Raw genomic sequence first — 18,783 nt, 5'->3', positions numbered from 1 at the left:
TCACGTGAAACATATGTGAAAGCAAATCTAAACCCGTAGTGGGCTTTGGTAAATTGAATGACACCATGATTAAAAGACTAATATCTCGTTGAGTATATGAGCAAGAACTAATCATTATATCAGTTATCTACTTGTGAAGAAATAGGTTGAGAATTGAGATAAAAGACTCATATGACAGGAGGCGGCCACATGAATTTCGCACGTAACATGCGCTTGCGTGGTCCATGGGAATCGAACTAACAACCTCCGCCCTCACGCGAGCCTTCCTTACCATCCCACTTATGCATCACTTGTGACTGGATGAGAGATGCATTCCTTTTGAAGAAACCCCTAGATGATCATTTAGTACCAGGCCAAGCCACCGGTTGGTACTAAATATCGCATTTTAGTACCGATAGTACCGGCCGGTGGCTTGACCTGGTACTTAAATGGTTTTGGGGGCTTTCAAATTTTGACCCGGTACTAAAGTGGCGTCGAGGCAACTTTAGTACCGGACCAAAGCATGACCGATGCTAACAGTCGGGGATGAATGAGCCATTTTATGATAGTGAGATCTCCTAGATTTTGGTGCGGCAACCAACAGCTGGCTGATAATCTTGCAATTAATTAACTAAATAGGGAACTAATAAGGGGTACATGCATCTTTTTCCCATCTCTTTGTTTTGTTGGCAAAGAGTTATAATGTTCTACATTTCAGGACCAAGGAAGTAGCTTTTAGTGCCTCGACCCTTCCATCCACCCCAAATATAGTGGTACCAACTAGTAGATCTTTGTCTAGTAGTGTTTCTAGAAAAAAAAACACATTTGTGCATTTATTGATCAACTTTTTCGTTAATTTATGATCAATCTCATACCTGGTCAGAATTATTGCAGGGACATCGTTGCTTGAAACTGAAAAGAAATTAAGTAAGCACCCTTTTGGCGATTCATTTCTTTTTCTTTTCTCTTTTTTCATCAGCACCAATAAATACTTCTTGGGAACCATTCTAACACATCAAACTAGGAAGAAAAAAAAGAACCTTAATTCCTAATGAGATATACTCCCTCGAGGCCTTTTTTTTAGGGTGTATTTCAATTTTTTTTTGCAAAATGGCCGGTTTGGTAGGCTAGTCTCAGTGGGGATCGTTTCATCGTATGGTTATCAAGATCCAAAACTAGGTAATCGAGTCGGAAATGTACCATCTCAGCAAATTTAATGCTCATAACACTTCTATGATACTTGAATTGAGATTGGCCTTACGCCTGGCTTCCTCGTTATCAAAGAAAATTATTTCGCAGGATTACTCTAGTTTTATGATGCACCATTCTCCAATAAGGCTGCATGCGTGCATGCATCCATGCATGGGATCGTTTTAATACAGAACCTCTAGTGACGCTGCATGCCTACATGATGCATCCATGCATGATCCAAACAAGAGAATCGGCGCAAATTTTGTTCCTCAATGGTATGTGATGTTCATCTCGGAGTGCAATGATGTATGCACATATTATTCGCTATACGTGTGAATATATTATGCCAATGTCAGTGTAGTTTCATGAGAAATTCATGGACATTTAATTTTGCTGATGTGGCAAGATATTTATTAAAAGAAAGAAGTGAGAGTTTCATGGGAGCTCGGTTACTTAGTCTTTCTCTAGCTAACTTTGCAATAAAACCATGCATTGAAACTTATCTTAGAGAATTGATCAAGAGTGGAATGTTCTAAAACTGCAATCTAGGCTCAGTTCACATATTGAAATAAATCTACAGCCCGATTATAGATACTTAAGAGAGCGAGAGAGAGTAAAATTTTGAGCATCTCTTCTGCATTTGACAGCCTTATTATTAGATCTTGAGTAGTTTATTAGGGGCTGAGAATAAAAAATGAAATCAAATCTAGACCAACCAAATGGTACCCAAACCACCCCAACCATTTGCCCAGCGAATGCGTGCTGGACCACCATAAAGAACAGTGCCCTCGCCCACCAACCTCTCCCTGTCCTGTTTTGGCCGCCCCCGCCTTCCCGTAGTCCCCTGTTCCTCCTCCTCCACCAACAAGAACTGAGAATTGTCCGCCCCAGCCATTCCTTCCCGTGATTCACTGCTCCTCCACTGCATTGTTGTCCGAGAGGATTGCGCCAGTGAAGCCACATTGCGCATCCGGCTCGCCGCTCACCCGCCCAGTCCGAGCCCAGCTTATTTCGTTCTCTCCGCAAAAACTCCATCCTCTCGCAGGCTCTCTCCATCTCCGTCCGCGCCTAACACGCCGCGCCATTTAGATCCAGGCATCCTCCCCATTGCAACCGCGCCTCGCCTCTGTTCCCCGTAGGCATCCTGGTTGTGCTCGTCTCCGGGCCCCTTCATCGCCGCCGCCGTGGAGTGCAGATCCGTCAGAACTAGCGGCGGATCCATTCAATTTGTTGGTATGGCAAACCAATCGCCTGCATGTTTTGTTATTGTTAGTCTTATGCTATACTATATATATATTTTTTATTTATTTTTCGTTATTGCGACCCCTCAAATTCAGATGCTACTGTTCGTGAGGGAACCTATTTTGTCGCTGATCTATTTGCTGCGTAGGATGTACTAATACCTGTTGCTTTTTTTTTTTGCCGATAGATTAGTTTCGTCACTGATTTGGTTTGTTATCGCTGGGGAAATATCTAAATTTATGTTTCTATTGTGAGAGTTCGTTGGTGCAAGAATAAAATTAAAATAATCGTTTTCTAATTGTTACTACTGAAACAATTGGGTGGGAACGCATAAATGCTTTTGGAATTCACACAATGAGCATTATATTTCCTTGGCCTCGCCTTTCATCATCATCTGCTGCATTTCTGAAAGTAAAGAAAGAAAAATTGCAGTGGGGTAAATCATCATAAACTGCAGACTAGTGATAACCTCTCCTGGCTGTACACTAGACTGTAGCCTGATTAAGAGAGTGATCGCTGGACTAAACTGTACTGGTATTACTGAGAGAGATAGTGATACTGTTGTTACTTTCTTGTGACGAAATTTCTAATCAGACATGATGTTGATTAGTCTCGTGAAAGCTAGCGGCGTAGATGGAGGAAAACAGGTTGTAGGAGATGGTGGCTGATGCTATGTCACCGACAGGGTGGGTTCGTCATATGGTGTATTATAATGGCTAGACCAATGTCATATGGTGTGACCGTGTGAGATGGTTGGCTGATGAATAGGAAATTTTCAGTGGCTTAAGCCAGAGGAATTGATCAACCCTTTAGTTGACTCGCTCGGCAGGTATTTCCACTATTTTTGGAGTGAAGCAGTATTTTGGGACGGAGGGAGTATGCTGACATAGATTTTTCTTTTGTTTGTACAGAGATACTAGTATTCTTTCTGTTTCCATGATGATTCAACCAATATTAATTCCACGATTGCAGTATACACTTCCGCTTCCTGAATTGACTTAACCTTTAACTGAAATGGCTTACTATAGTATAGGAACAAAAGCGGTGTCCGTATCTATTCAAGGAGAATACTGACATTATTCTAAGGAATATTGCATGGGCAGTGGACATTCACCGGAATAGAAAAAGATCAGAGACTAAACTTTAGTCCCAAATTAGAAGTACTAAATATAGACTAATTATAAAACTAATTGCATAAATGGAGTCTAATTCACGAGATGAATCCATTAAGTCTAATTACTCCATAATTTGGCCATATTGTGCTACAGTAACATGTAGGCCCTCCCGTTGCTCTCTTCCCTGACCATAAAGTGCTGACCGCCCTTGGGTGAAATTCATCGCCCCTATTTAATCCTAGTTCAACTGCTTGCAATGGAAGCTTCGTTGATGTATGGCGAACCTATTTGATTACTCATATTCATAAATCCATGGAGGTACGAGCTGAATGGAGCGGACAGATACAATTTTTTTTTTTTTGAAAAGATGAGGGGACAAATACATAAGGCAGCAGTTCTTTCGCATGGTTGTGCCAGCTTCATCGTAGGAGCAGAGTCCGAGGGAAATGGCGTGGGCTTGGTCCCTTTGGCACGCGCTGTCAGGTGGTGTCATCCGGCCCTCCACATGCTTCCGTGCTAGGTCCAGAGGTTGCCTGCGCCACTGGAGCCGAACACGGAGGCTGCGCTACTCAAGTTGACCTCTCGCAGGAGCTAGTGCTTCACGCTGTGCAAGTGGGACGACCCCATCCCCTCATTGGAGAAACCGATTCAACCTGTATCTAGGAAGAATATTCTCGAATGGGTTGAATCCGATCCACACAGACCTCAAACCAATCACTACTGAAAATGGGTCCAATCCATCCGAACGCACATCAACCATGGTTTTAAATAGCGGGCTAAGGAGTTTAGCGGCTGGACTCAAAAAACAGTTAATAGCGGGCTAAATGAAGCTATAGCAGGCTATAACGGCTAAATTACACATGAGTTCAAATAGCGGTACCATGCCTGAAATAGCTATAGCGGGCTATAGCGGAAGCTATAGCAAGAGATTTAAAACTTTGACATCAACCCTCCAATCAAACACATACTAAGTCATTAGGTGCATTTGTTCACATTCTGTGTCGGGCAAGGTAATGTATCTAAATGCAATTGTGCATGCATGAGTAGATTCCATCCATATGGTGATTGAGTCACACGTCGGCAAAGTTGAAAATTCAGGTTTTCTAGGACCGAACTGGTTCTAGTGCATCAACTTAGTTGTTGTGCCCATAGGCCATTGAAATTTTTTTGATAGTCTTGAAACATGAGCACGGAGCAATGGGCCTTGGCATGTCACACCTGAACACCAAAGAGAGGAATGAAAGAGCCCAATGCCAAGAAGCCTGCTGTACTAGGTGACTGCATATCTATTTGCAAGCACATGTGCACATTTATCTATATGATTTTTTGCCATGACTTACCTGCAACTTTTGATATTCATTTTGGATAATAATAAATTTATTTTCTGACTCCAAAAATAATATGCTTCTTTTATGTATTGGCAGTGCTGCAAATACTGCAAATTGCATTGTAAAGCTATTCTAAGGAATGCAGAAAGATGTATTTGCATGCTAAAGATTTCACTTGTGAAGAGGAGGGCATTTCTCCAACTCATTTAAAATCATTGGTTCTTCATGAGCAAGGGTTTCAAGTGTGCATTAGGTGCATATCAGAAAGTAACTGTGATGCCACTAATGTCAACAATATCACTATGCTAGATCGTATAATTTCTGAAGACGGTTGAGGTTTTCTATTTTACCAACTAGCTACAGTTAATATAAGATTATAATAATCATTTGCAAGGACTTGTTTATGATGGAAGCAGAGAAGAATGGAAATATTTTGATGCAAAAGTATGAGATTGGCAAATTATTGGGGCAGGGAACTTTTGCCAAGGTATATCATGCTAGGAACATAGTGACGTCACAAAGTGTTGCTATCAAGGTGATTGATAAAGACAAAATTTTTAAGGTTGGCCTAATGGAGCAGATCAAAAGGGAGATATCAGTCATGAAGTTAGTGAGGCACCCAAACATTGTACAACTTTATGAGGTCATGGCTACTAAGACAAAAATATATTTTGTTCTTGAATATGTCAAGGGTGGTGAATTATTTAACAAAATTGCTAAAGGTAAGTTAAGAGAAGATGCTGCAAGAAAGTACTTTCAACAGTTGGTTAGTGCAGTTGATTTTTGCCACAGTAGGGGTGTGTATCATCGTGATCTGAAGCCAGAAAACCTACTAGTTGATGAGAATGGGAACCTGAAAATTTCAGATTTTGGATTGAGTGCACTTGCTGAGTCAAGGCGCCAAGACGGCCTTCTACACACAACTTGTGGTACCCCAGCATATGTGGCACCTGAGGTTATCAGCCGAAAAGGATACGATGGTGCCAAGGTTGACACATGGTCCTGTGGGGTGATACTATTTGTTCTTATGGCTGGTTATTTGCCATTCCAAGATTCAAATTTGATGGAGATGTATAGAAAGATTGGGAAAGCAGATTTCAAATGTCCACCTTGGTTTCCATCAGATGTACGAAAGCTAGTGTCAAGAATTCTTGATCCAAACCCTAGGACTAGAATGTCAATTACAAAAATAGTGGAATGCTTTTGGTTCAAAAAGGGCCTTGACAGCAAGCTAATCCGAAAGAATATTGAGATGAAGGGGAAAGTTTCAGCTCTAACTGATGTTAATGTGGTTTTCTCATCCACAGGTAGCAGTAGCGGGAACAATAAAATGGTTGATCAGAAACAAGATTCAGCAAAAGTCACTAACCTTAATGCTTTTGATATTATTTCCCTTTCAGAAGGCTTCAATCTTTCTGGCTTATTTGAGGAGACTGAGAATAGAAAAGAGGCAAGGTTCACATCTAGCCAATCAGCTTCAACTATTATATCAAAACTGGAGGATGTTGCCACATGTTCAAAACTTACTGTAAAGAAGAAAGAAGGTGGTGTGCTAAAAATGGAAGGTGAAAGTGAAGGAAGGAAAGGTGTCTTGTCTATTGATGCAGAAATCTTTGAAGTTACACCTTCATTCCATCTGGTAGAGATAAAAAAGAACAATGGGGATACACTAGAATATGAAAATTTGTTTAAGCAAGACATGAAACCAGCACTCAAAGATATTGTTTGGGCATGGCAAGGCGAACATCAAGGTCAGCGAACTGAAGATCATAAGCAGCTATAGATTTACCTTAATATTGAACTAGCATGTTTCCACAGTAAAGCCCATCATTAGTTAGCATTCAAATATTGTATCTTCTTGTAACTTTTTTTATTCATTTTATCTTATGGCCTTTTTGAATTATTGCTTCTCTGAAATTGACATGAACATCTGATTGGATTGTGAACATATTAAGCATCATCATGTTGTTATGATGAGTCTATCATTAACTATTGTTTATGTTGTCGCCAATCCACCACTGAATTGGTGAATGTAGAACTGTTCCATCAAATTAGTTCTAGCAATATGCTAGATGATTATTGTTTCACAATATAACAGTCTCGAATATTATAGGCATTATATTTCATTAGGTTTCTATTATAATTGTAAAGTCTGGCAAAGCTGGAAAGGAAGCAAGTTACAATGTTTGATTTAGACATACTATGTTGTTAATATAAGTTAAGGAGTGGTGGAATGAATCTAAAAAAATGGTGGTGGAATGTTAGAAGAAAGAGTTGGGTAGTACCTAATTGACTTAATTTGCTCATGCAACACTATAATTTCTTTGATTGACAATGGAGAAAAAAAATATCAATTAGCCACTTGTAGTTCTATATTCATTCTTTGGTCGAGAGTCCCATGAATTTGCTGTCAACTTGGTTCTTTATGTTTATAATTTCCATCTTTGTGGTAAGAACCAATAAGGCTATAGATAATAAAATGTTTCTCTCCCTATCATCATTTGAACACTAACATGAAGAGTATTAGAACACCTTCGACCTTTACAAAAATATTGTCTTTGCAAATAAGGTTAATCTAGTTTCTTTAGGCCAAATCTTTATTTGTTCAGAGTATCAACTAGTAGGTTGAATAGAAACATCATACCCTAGTGAACTATAGTACTTGAGGATGATCATCTAGACATGGTGAACAAATTGTTTTATGCTCAAGAAAACTGTAATAATTTTGGTGTAGCTATATAGGATAATTGAGAAATATATGTTTAGATTCATGATTGTGGTACAATGAAGGGACAAGGGAGGCTTATTTCACATTGATTATTTTGGTGTTTTCATAGCATTCGTGCTGTGAGTAGAATCTTAGGTATATCTTTTTTTCTTGAGAATATCAGTAGAGAAGATTAAAATAAGTCTTAATATTTTTGAACTATTTTCTAGAGAAATAATTTCATGTGCACAAAGCTTTTCATCTAAAAAATCAGCTAGGCTGGGAAATTTGACCACTATAACATCTCTTTTCCAAACCACCTATAATTGACATTGCATTGATGATGAGCCTATTTAACAAGGCTATAATAGAAGTCTAAAAGGAGCATGTCATCATGGCTGCTTTCGCATATTACAATCATCTCAATTGGGTAATCTGGGACATTCATCCTTGGTGAACAGCCAAGTGTCACACCCCAAAGTTTTCTATTTTTGGATGCAAATATATTTTCTAATTCGTTCTCCATCATTTAGATCTTTCTAGCAATTTACCAGATTTTTTCTGGATTTATTCTCTTTTCTCCACAGTTAATCCAATTTTATTTTTTTGGAAGTTCTAGAAACCTTTTAACGAGCTTCAAATATTTTATTTAGGTTTATTGTGTCCAATTCTACCTTCGAGATTTTTCTCATGAATTTTGGATGCTTGAGGATATTTTTCTTTTCTTCAAAATAATTTTTGGGTATTTCAAGATTTGTTTTTCAGCTGAATAACCTTTTTCATCGACAATAAATACAATCATATCCTATAGGTCTGAGCCCGCGGTTGCGAGCCTGACTGAATCCGGCCTACAGCTGTTTTAGCCAACAGGGACATGGCAACCCCTGCGCCCGCCACTCTGCCTTGGCGCGCGTGCCTGGGGGATGTTGTCCATGCGCTTCCACGCAAAAGGGGCAGGCCCCAGAAGTGTTGCCATCCCCACAGCGCCGCCTCCGCCTGTCCTCTCGCTCGTGTGATGCGTTGCCGTCGCTAATCCAATCATTTATTTTAGCATACCAATTTGTAAAATCAGTGATGCATTTGATATACATCTATAAAACAAAGAAAATAATCTGGACATGTATCAATCAATGTTGATTGGCAAATTTGATTGATAATTGGTAATGGAAAGTGCGTACGCCATGAGTCCATGATTAACAAAGAAATAAAACAAATGGAGAGTAGAAGGATGGTAGGCGCGGTTGGAGCCACTGTAGGGTTGAAAGGACTATCCAACATGATCACTGACTGTTACTGTCCATTGTTGCCACAATGTACATGGAAACAAACAATTCTGACGTATATGGAAAGATATCACCATATTATCGGTTTCTGTAGGAAATTAAATTGAGGATTAATTGACGTCCGCAAAAGAAAAGAGGATGATTGATTGGCGATCAATTCTTGATTGGGGTGAACATAAGGAAAGTTGACACTTTACTGGTGGGCGCATAAGGAAAGGAGAGGCTGGTTAGTGATGAAAAATATTTGGCTTTTGGCATAAACATCAAAACCATGGATCTCCGCTCATCCTATCAAACCTTCAGCCTTGTAAGAGGACCCTCCAGAAGGGTACAATGAGCCTAATCTAGGTGAGAATTATTTTCAGTTCTTTCAAATTTTATTATTGTATAGATTAGTAATATTATAATAATAATTTCAATAGTTCAAATGGTGCACAACATTAACTAATTAGTCATAGAGATAAGTGTAAGATGGTTTTACGGGTTAGTTTTTCTTTACAGATACATATATGGTTGGATATTCCACATCTATTTCAAATGCGGTTATGGAATTGAATAGAGAAAAGTAATGAAATATTGGATTCAAATACAATCACATAATATCCAACATTAAAATCGGATAAAAATACAAATATTAATGTTTTTAGCATACAACAAACCTGACAATCGTGTCCTTTGCGTGGTCTACAAATACCTTTAAGTCGAATATTCGCCTTGGTGGTACTCCGTTGAATGAAAATGATGTTCTCTTTTGTTTTACATGTAGTTTGTATTCCCTATAATAGAATTCACTAGGAAATGTCTCAAAACCAATAAAAAATCAGTTGACATATGAACAGAAGTGTGACAAAAACAGGCAGAGAAAATCTAGTTTTTCCCTCTCAAGTTGCACTTATGCCGCTTTCTTGCTGTCTCAGCAACCAATCTGTCCAAGTATAGTAGATCAATAAGGTCAGGATTGAATTTTTAGTAAGCTCTCTAGACCTTTGCATTTGAGCTAGGGAAACACCAACCTCTGCCACTGGACGTCCACAACTCATTCCAAAATAGAAACTATATAGAAGAGTAGTATACTAGAATTTTGATCTATTTTACCTAGTATGGTGGATCCTGGTGGCCTACGTTAATTAAAATCCTAATCGAAAGAAGAAAAAAAATGAAATTTGGAGAGAAAGAGACACAATGGGATACATCCAGGAGGAAAAGCGGGAAAGCACGAAAGCGGAAGAAACGCTATGCTGATTCCGTCTCCTTCCTCTGCTCTGCCTCGCCGCCATTACTCCTATCGGCACCGCCTCCGACCTTCCGGCGGCAGCCCAGCCTCGCGGCCGCCTCGCACGCCCAGTCCCACGAGTGCAGGAGCATGTACGAGCCGATGCCGCCGATGAGCCCGTAGGCGATGGAGTAGGTGAGCGGCATGAGCGCCAGCGTCAGGAACGCTGGCACGGCCTGCCGCATGTCGTTCCAGTCCACCTCCGCCACCGCGCGCATCATCATCACGCCCACCAGCACCAGCGGCGGGCCGACGGCCCAGGACGGGATCGACGCCAGCAGCGGCGTGATGAACAGCGCCGCCGTGAAGTAGGCCGCCGCCGTGAGCGCCGTGAGCCCCGTCCGGCCGCCCTCCCGGATCCCCGTCGACGACTCGATGAATGCCGTCACGGGGGACGTGCCGAGGAGCGAGCCGAAGACGATCGCCGACGCGTCCGACATGAAGGCGAAGTACTGCCCCTCGAAGTCACCCGTGGCGTCGTCCACGAAGCCGGCGAACCGCGCCATGGAGTAGAGCCCGCCGGTGGTGTCGAGGATGTCGACGTAGAGGAAGGTGAAGAGCGCCTCCCAGAAGTAGCCGTGGCCGATGCCGCGGAAGTCGAGCGCGCCGGCCGTGGAGCGGATCCGATGCACGTCGAACACCTTCTTGAAGTAGTGGAAGCTGTCGTCGCCGGCGGGCGTGTCCGGGAACGCGGTGACGGCGGTGTGGCGCGGCCAGGACACGAAGGTCACGAACAGGATGCCGTAGATCATGGCGCCCCTGACGTTCTTGATGAGGCAGAAGGCGATGATGAGGAACCCCACGAGGGCGAGCCAGAAAGTCGGGGAGGTCATGCGCCCCGAGAGGCAGAGTATGCCCCCGGAGACGGTGCCGCCCGGTATCAGCGCCACCGTGCCATTGGGGAACGTCACCACGGGCGCCACCGACGCGCGCTGCGACGCCGGGCACGCGCCGAGCGTCACCAGCGTCGACGAGCTAAACCCCACGAGCCCGACGCCCTCGTTGCTCTGCAGCCCGATGAAGGCCAGGAACAGACCGATCCCCGCGGACGCCGAGATCCGCACGGGTTTGGGGATGAACTGGGCGAGCTTTGACCGCAGGCCAACCACCGAGATGAGGAGGAAGATGAGGCCCTCGAGGAACACCGCGGCGAGCGCCGTGCGGTAGGGGAGCGTGCCGGAGCCGTGGAATCCGACGACTGTGTATGCGAAGTAGGCGTTGGTGCCCATCCCGGGCGCCAGCGCGATGGGGAGGTTCGCGAAGGCGCCCATGATGAAGGACCCGATCACGGACGACGCCGCGGTGGCGACGATCAGGTCCCGGCGGGCGCGCGCCACGCAGGCGGCGTACCCGGGGTCCACGGGAGGGAACTTGCACCCGGGGGACGGCGCGTCGCAGTCGTCGACGGTGCAGGTGGCGCCGGAGTCGGACAGGATGGAGGCGTTGACGGCGAGGATGTAGGCCATGGTGAGGAACGTGGTCGTGCCGGCGCGCAGCTCCGTGGTGAACGTGGTCCCGCGCGCCGCGAGGCGGAACCGCCGCCCGAGCCACGACCGCTCCACCGCCGCGTTGAGCCGGCCGAGCTTGGTCGTGGGCGTCGCGGCCGCGTGCTCCCCGCTGCTTGCGCTGGGGATGAGGGAGCCGGCCATGGCGGCGCGCGGGGAGGTGTGCGGCTGTGTGGGAGTGCGTGTTTGGGATCTTTTTAATGAGGCGATGTGGGGCCCCAGCATTGCCGTGGACAGTCAAAGGTAGGCTGAGGTAACGGAGATAGAGAGAGAGAGAGTCTTATAAAAAATCAGGAGAGAGAGAGAGAGAGAGAGAGAGAGAGAGAGAGAGAGAGAGAGAGAGAGAGATCACAAAATTCCAATCAGTTATCTTCTGTTGTGTTTTTGTTTGTGAACGATGTGGTGATCTGGGAACAAACATCATGCTATGTTATCTGGTTTGCTAGTTGCTGTTGCAACAACCAGGAACGGGGGGATGCTTTTGCGATTAGGACATGAGGGAACTTTTAGCTTTGGGGATTTGTTAAGGGAATTTTGGAGATCTTTTTGAGGGTTGGGCGAAGTGATTGATTGCGCGATTTAGACAAACAAGTTGTTTTGTGAATGTGTTCGGCTCATTCAATGCTAGCTTGAAAAAGAGTTTTGGAATCTAAAAATTTTTGGAGTTACGGGAAATTTTAACTAAATCTTTGAAACTCATGGCCGTTTCGGTATCGTATCGAACTCCTGCAGAAGAAATAAATCATACCACCCTCGAGATCAGACCCAATTGAGTATACTTTATTCATCAAATAAATCTTTAGCAAGTGCTGCCTACTCACTGCTTCTTGGGACCCGCATAGGCTATGAACCCCTTGAAGAGGGATGACCATTTATAGGCTTCCAAGCACGAAAATACTAGCATTGCCTATAGATAACTCATCTTTCTCATCAATAAAAAACTATCCCTTTAGTAATAAAAAGTGACCCAGCAGATTACCAATTACATCCCTAATAACAAAATATTTTTGGTGATTAAAAAACACACCTCCCTCTTAGACAAATGTAGAGGATTTTTTACTCTACCCTATTCATTGAGTAATCTATTACAACACTGGCTACAAAAAATTAAAAAAGTATTATTGACAATGAATATAAAAGAATATGAGCTACGAGAGGTGAATAATCAGATGGAGATTTGTTTACAACCTCGAAATTCCATTGACCAATGCTTAGTGCCTGTTTGGAACATCCAAATTCCAAAGAAAACCATTGAAATCACCCACAAAAAGGATTATTCGAACTGCAATAACTATTGGGCAGAAACAAAAGCTTTCATGTGTCTCAGAGAGATCCTAAAATTTTGCTTTGGCAGGTAAGAATGACCAGCTGATTCTATGTCGAAGTTGGGTACTGTCTGCAATTATATTTTTCATGTGATAAAAATGATTATTATATCACAACAGGTCTTAGATATAAGTGGATTTTTTGATATTAACGTGATTTCCGGTTAAAGCTTGGACTACTAATTTTTATTAGAAGAAACTGTAAAACCTAAGTAGCATACTTCTCTAAAATATGTCTAAGTAAATCTACTCGTGCCATTTTGAAAAATACAAATTCAACACAAGAAAAGTAATTACTAATCAAAATTCAAGACAACTCTACATTGTCACTTATTTATTACATTTAGCTAAAAGTGGAAAAGTTAAGATAAGAATAAACATGCTGATCCTTGTTACTGAGCCCAGGCGGAAGCATGCATGCACACGCTGGTAGCCGCCCGAGCCTTTTCTCATTTACAGTTCCCTGATGGTACCTTGATTTTAGGACGCTTTTCGATGATTAGTGCAGTGACCACAGTAACGCGACGCTGTTCCATCAGGGCGCATGAAATGCGCTGACTGTGGCGTGAACAGACAAAAAAGAAAAGGTAAGAAAAAGAAAAGAAACGAAAAACATGATGTGTTGCAAACGTCAGTCGTGACTTCATCAATGTTTTTGTAGCCTTCGGAGCAAAAATGTTTTTCTTGTTACCAGTGAAGATTAAAAAAATGAGCTTCTTATAAAACTAAAGAAACAGCTAGCTAGACCATGTGCTAAGCCACGGTACTAGTCAGAACACTAATCTGTTGGCGCGAGCTGCGTTCAAACTTAACGACACTAAGGGGGTGTTTAGTTCGCGAAAAAGTTTGGATTTTGGTACCATAGCACATTTCGTTGTTATTTGATAATTAATGTCTAATCATGGACTAATTAATTCATCTCTTATTATACAGTTATAGTGTAATTAATTATTTTTTCAACTTTATTTAATGCTTATGCATATGTTCAAAGATTCGATGTGACGTGTCCTGTAGGAAATTTTTTGAAAACTAATCAGAGCCTAAACAATTCACCACGTTGTTGTTTTGTTTCTCCATTTGACAAGCGGTACGAGGCACTTGGAGCTGGGACGGCACACGGCAGCAGCCACATGTGTATCCGTGAGTTTGGATGCAGGGCGCCGAGGTCGACTGGTGACGGCGACGCGGCGAGATGCCTGGGGATAAGCCAAGCGTGCACGCCTGCCGCATGGGCGACTGCTGACCATATGCGTTGTGTACATGACCGAACGGTATGATAGGATCCGAGGCGAGCAGCCACTTTATTTTGTACCATTTCATGAGGGCATATTGCTGAGCAGAGCTCGCCAATAATTCTGCTCCCTTCAACATCCGAGGTTGACAAGGGGGGTGTCAGCGGCCTCTCCTTTCCCAGGGGCTTGCTTGTATAAGCTGCTACTACGTCTTTTTTCTTGGAATCCAATTTTTGGAAGTCCTTGCATATATACTCCTGTAAATTATTGCTTTTCTTTTTTGCTCCGCTAGGGAGATTCTGTTAGTCCACTGTTCTCAAAAGGGCAACCGGTTGATCTTTATCCTTTAAACAACAGAGAGAAATCCAGGCAGAGACTAGATAATGCGCTGAGCAAGAGACAACTGGTCAGGGATTTGGTCATAAATACTTCCACAAAATAAAAACGTTGTGCTCCTTAAAAAAGCAATATGAGCAAATATGGTATGCGATGAATGTTGAAATTTGCATTCACAGCGGTAAATTTAGACAATTTAAGCACTTCCTAGTAGTGTAATTGTTTTAAGGTCATCTTGAAGTGATTGTTTTGCGGAACTATCGAGATAAAATTTAGGAGTATGTGACTACCCTATCATTATGTGAGTCGTTATTGCCATGCAACTTATCATAATACTCCCTTTATCCACACAAAAATCGAGTGATGTGGTATTACTATGAGATCATGTGACACCCGACTCAATTTGGATGTGTCCCGGTAGAGGTCCGTGAGTATTGTGTGTACATGTTTAGCACAACTTACTAGTTAAGTAAGAGTGGAGCTAACTTATAAGCATGTGAAAAGTGTAAGCATGTGCTACCTGTATGTGTGCCTGCCTCTCGAAAGGGCTGGGCAATGCGGTTTTGCAGGACAAGGTGTCACGAGTGGAAATCGACGCATCGGCGACGAACAGCTTTTGTCACAGAAGGGCTAAAATTTGTCGTGCAAAGAATTATGTGACAAATTTGTGACGAAATTCAGTTCGTCAGAAATGGAGCATCGAGTTAGGTTTGCCTTTACGAAACAACCGAAACGTCACTAAAATGTTTTTTTCGCGACGAAAGAAAATTTCATCGCGGAACCATTTTTGCTTTGTTGACGCGTCGCTAAAACATCACTGGACGCCCGGATCCACGTGTACACATCCGCGCTGGCAGACGCCATAGGACACGCTGGCAGGTAATGTGGCGGGCAGCACGTATCGCAAAGAGGATAGCAACATGGCGAGCTGGTAACAGTCCACGTGGCGATATGAGCAAAGGACATGTGTCAGTTTGTTTTCGGTCAAGTTGCATCTTCCAGTTTTTCCATGTGTCCTTTCTCGATTCGACCATGTTTCATTCTCTCGGTAACCCACATGTCGTTTCCTTTTTTGTCTACGTGTCATGTGCCTATTGGTCGACGTGTCACTTTCGAGTTGCTGCACATGGCGTTTTATGGATGTTCCATGTGTCGGTTTCCGGTTGTTCCATGCGTCATTTTCGTACAGTTGCACGTGGTGCTTTCGTCACAGAACTTTTTACTAGACTGGTTCTGGTTGGCGCCAGCCTCCTTTTTATCATTCCATTCCAGCCAAACCATCTATTTCAGCCCAGCCAGCCGAACGGACTACATTCCGTCACAGAAGAAATGATGCGGCAGGAAATCACAGAAAGGGAGCCACATAAGTTACAACCACATATAGTTCATCACACTACCACAGACAACAGATATATAGTTCATCACAACACAAAAGATAGTTCATGGCACCACCAAAATAGTTCAGAACCCACAAGCACCGGAGGTAATGACAGAGGATTAGGACTGAGAAGAGATACCAGCAATGTTCGCCTGCAAGGTTCTCTGAAGGACAAGATTGTTCTCTTCCTGTCGCTTCTTTATGTCCTCATACAGTTGTTGAGTTTTCAACAGCGCTTCCTCTGCTGCTTCACTCCTATTCCTGACCTCAGCAAATTGGATAAACCAGCATGCTTGAAGAAAGTGGAGTTGGAGCTTTTAGGCGAGATAACCTTGGAAACCACCTCAGCACTACTCAATGGTGCCTGCCCATCAGCAACAGCTTCTGCCCGGATCGTTTTCATTGACATCTATAAAATGCATAGATGAACTATTACTTCACTGATTGTAGTAAAAGAAAGTAGTGTATCAAAAATACTTGGAACAAAGGCAGATTGGGTAGTTGCTACAAAATAGTGTTAACATGACACACCACCGAGTGAAAGGGGCAGCCATGAGCCATGCATATTAAAACTATATGATGCATCATGTACAGAGCGTTGGAAAAATGATGACAAAAGCTTTGTAGAAACAACTGAAAGTGGTATTTAATCATGAAATTCTTACTTCTGCTAAAGAACTGGAATTGCAAATGTCAACAAAACTAGCCGAATCTTGGAAGAGCAAGGAACCATGCAAGGGGACTTACAACTGCTTCTCTAGCGGCATCACTCATACCATTCTTGCGGTTGGTATGTCAGACTTTGAATGCTTCCACAACATCAAGTTCTTCATCAGATTCCCTAACTGACTCCTAGGGTTCCTCCCCGTTGACTTCACTGCCTTCGGTACCATTCCTCTTGTTATTGTGCTCATGGATATACCAAAATGGTGGTCAGACAAACAGCGAAACCATGATGATCAAACAGGAATAATTGACAATAGGACTTGCTACATGTGTGTGTGTGTGTGCTTATTTCATTAAGGAAGCAAAATAATGAGAAGGTTCCATTACAAGAGTGTTGAGACTTACATATTCATGCAACTGGTCAATGTAGCAGCGAGATCCTGTTGCTTGAGGCCGCTTGACACATCCACGGTTTTGCTTGTTCTGGTTAGAGACTCCCTGCATGAAAAAGTATGACTTATCTTCTCTCCATCATACATACATATTTCAAAGAACAGCAAGAGAAATTACCCTGTTATGTACATATTTGACAAATTGAGACCACTATGCATTAGTCATGTAGGGGACAGGAGAGGTTGTGGGGATCGCATTAGCAGGGAGGCCAACAAAGTATTTCTTCTTCAACCTATATCGCCTCTGCCGTATGGCTATCTTAAATACACTGATACAAGCATCTTTTGTTGGCTTGTGGCTTGGGTCAATTGCTAACCTTCCCTGGTGATAATTAATTGACATCCTAGTTACACGAGGGCCATATAAGAGTTCAATGTAAAAGAGGGACTAGCATATAGGCACTCACAAACAGCTTTCCCACGAAGCCATCAAAATGTTCTGTATGTTGCTTGTATTCTCTCCAATGGGTCAAGATAGAAACTTGACCCCTAACAATAACACCAGCCTCCGATGCAAACTTAACATCTTGGAACAGATCATGCGGCATTATGTTCCCCTCAGCAACAGTTGCGGGTAACATTCTCCACATAGCTTTGGTCATCCTGTCAAGCATAACTCCCCTGGTTCCTTCCTTCGCCTTCCTCGGGCCACCTCTTTGTGTAGGTACTGCAATTCAAATTCACATTATTGAACAAGTATACAAATATTAGTGCAACAGTCTTGAGGGTAACATAAGAACCAACCTTCAGATATGGCATCCCACTGCCCAGGGACGGGATTGCCCTCGGTCTCATCTTCATCCAGGGCACCATCATATGCATATGATCAGTACCAATTTTCTGCAACTGGTGGCGATTCTGCCTTTAGAGCATTGTCACAGCCGGTACTGTTTGCTGCCACTGGTGATATGTTTTCAGGCACATGCTGTTCAGGTGCTCTTGTTGTCTTCAGCTTATTCAGTATCCTTGATGAACCTGCAGGAACAACTTCTGGTGGTGGGATTGACCTGACCCTCTAGGATTGTCTACCTCCAGGAGCCATGAAAGCAACTCATTTTCTTAATAGAATAATATACAAAACCTTCAGGCTTTTCTCTAAGATGTGAGCGCAAACCACCAAGAGAAATGTCAGCCGAATCTTTTTCATAAATAGTAATTTAATATCTTTAAATCTATTAAAGTAGTCCAAGATAGGTTCATCTCGGCCTTGTTTAACTGATTTTAAATATGTTAGTTTTGCCTCATTATCCTCACTATAAAGTAGTTCCAAGAAAAAGTAATTCGAGGGTAAAGACGCAAACCAAGAAAAAGCAGCTCCAATTAAAGATAAAGAGAATAAACGCACGGACAAAGAATTACTGGAACTAGCCTCACCAAACTAAGCCATATATTAACTAATATGCTCCCAAGTTGACCAATTATCATCCCCACTAAATTTAATAAAATCAGGAACCTGCCAACCCGAAGGGTAAGGAACCAAATCAAAAGCATCAGGATACGGTAGCTGGTACAAACGGCTCTTACTAGGGGTTAAACCTAGTTGACTCAGCTCAGTTCTAAAAAGCTGGCTCAGATCTGCTTTTACCATAGCTAGATCGGCCTCATAATTACCACTGGTTGACGTTTGGGCATCAGTAGCAAGACGATTTACTGCTGGATTAGTGGTACTCATTGTCTGCGTAGCATAATGGGGATTATTTTTTCAAATCATCCCAACCATCCCGTGGCAAAGAAGGTGGAAAAGGTGGCTCGCCATATGACCTAGTGGTAT

At 42.8% G+C, this 18,783-nt stretch overlaps 2 protein-coding genes across 2 annotated transcripts; one reads left to right on the top strand and one right to left on the bottom strand.

Annotated features, from left to right (window-relative positions):
• The first annotated feature begins 1,970 nt into the window (after positions 1–1,970).
• Positions 1,971–6,840, top strand: LOC120699114 (CBL-interacting protein kinase 18-like). The gene is made up of 2 exons (XM_039982981.1): positions 1,971–2,403; positions 4,952–6,840. Exon 2 carries the CDS (start codon positions 5,259–5,261, stop codon positions 6,636–6,638), a length of 1,380 nt encoding a protein of 459 aa, XP_039838915.1. The 5' UTR covers positions 1,971–2,403; positions 4,952–5,258; the 3' UTR covers positions 6,639–6,840.
• Positions 6,841–9,659: 2,819 nt separating this feature from the next.
• On the bottom strand, positions 9,660–11,870 carry LOC120699113 (adenine/guanine permease AZG1-like). Its single transcript, XM_039982980.1, has 2 exons — positions 9,859–11,870; positions 9,660–9,770 (listed from the first exon to the last, which is right to left on the bottom strand). Exon 1 carries the CDS (start codon positions 11,846–11,848, stop codon positions 10,079–10,081), a length of 1,770 nt encoding a protein of 589 aa, XP_039838914.1. The 5' UTR covers positions 11,849–11,870; the 3' UTR covers positions 9,660–9,770; positions 9,859–10,078.
• Positions 11,871–18,783: the final 6,913 nt, after the last annotated feature.

Source organism: Panicum virgatum, chromosome 3K (assembly GCF_016808335.1).
Source record: "Panicum virgatum strain AP13 chromosome 3K, P.virgatum_v5, whole genome shotgun sequence".
Taxonomy (NCBI): Eukaryota; Viridiplantae; Streptophyta; class Magnoliopsida; order Poales; family Poaceae; genus Panicum; species Panicum virgatum.
This window is presented reverse-complemented; position numbering and strand designations above follow the sequence as displayed.

Bases quoted from the DNA above. Each gene is read 5' to 3' on its own strand.
- LOC120699114 (XM_039982981.1), top strand. From the start codon at position 5,259: ATGATGGAAGCAGAGAAGAATGGAAATATTTTGATGCAAAAGTATGAG.
- LOC120699113 (XM_039982980.1), bottom strand. From the start codon at position 11,848: ATGCTGGGGCCCCACATCGCCTCATTAAAAAGATCCCAAACACGCACT.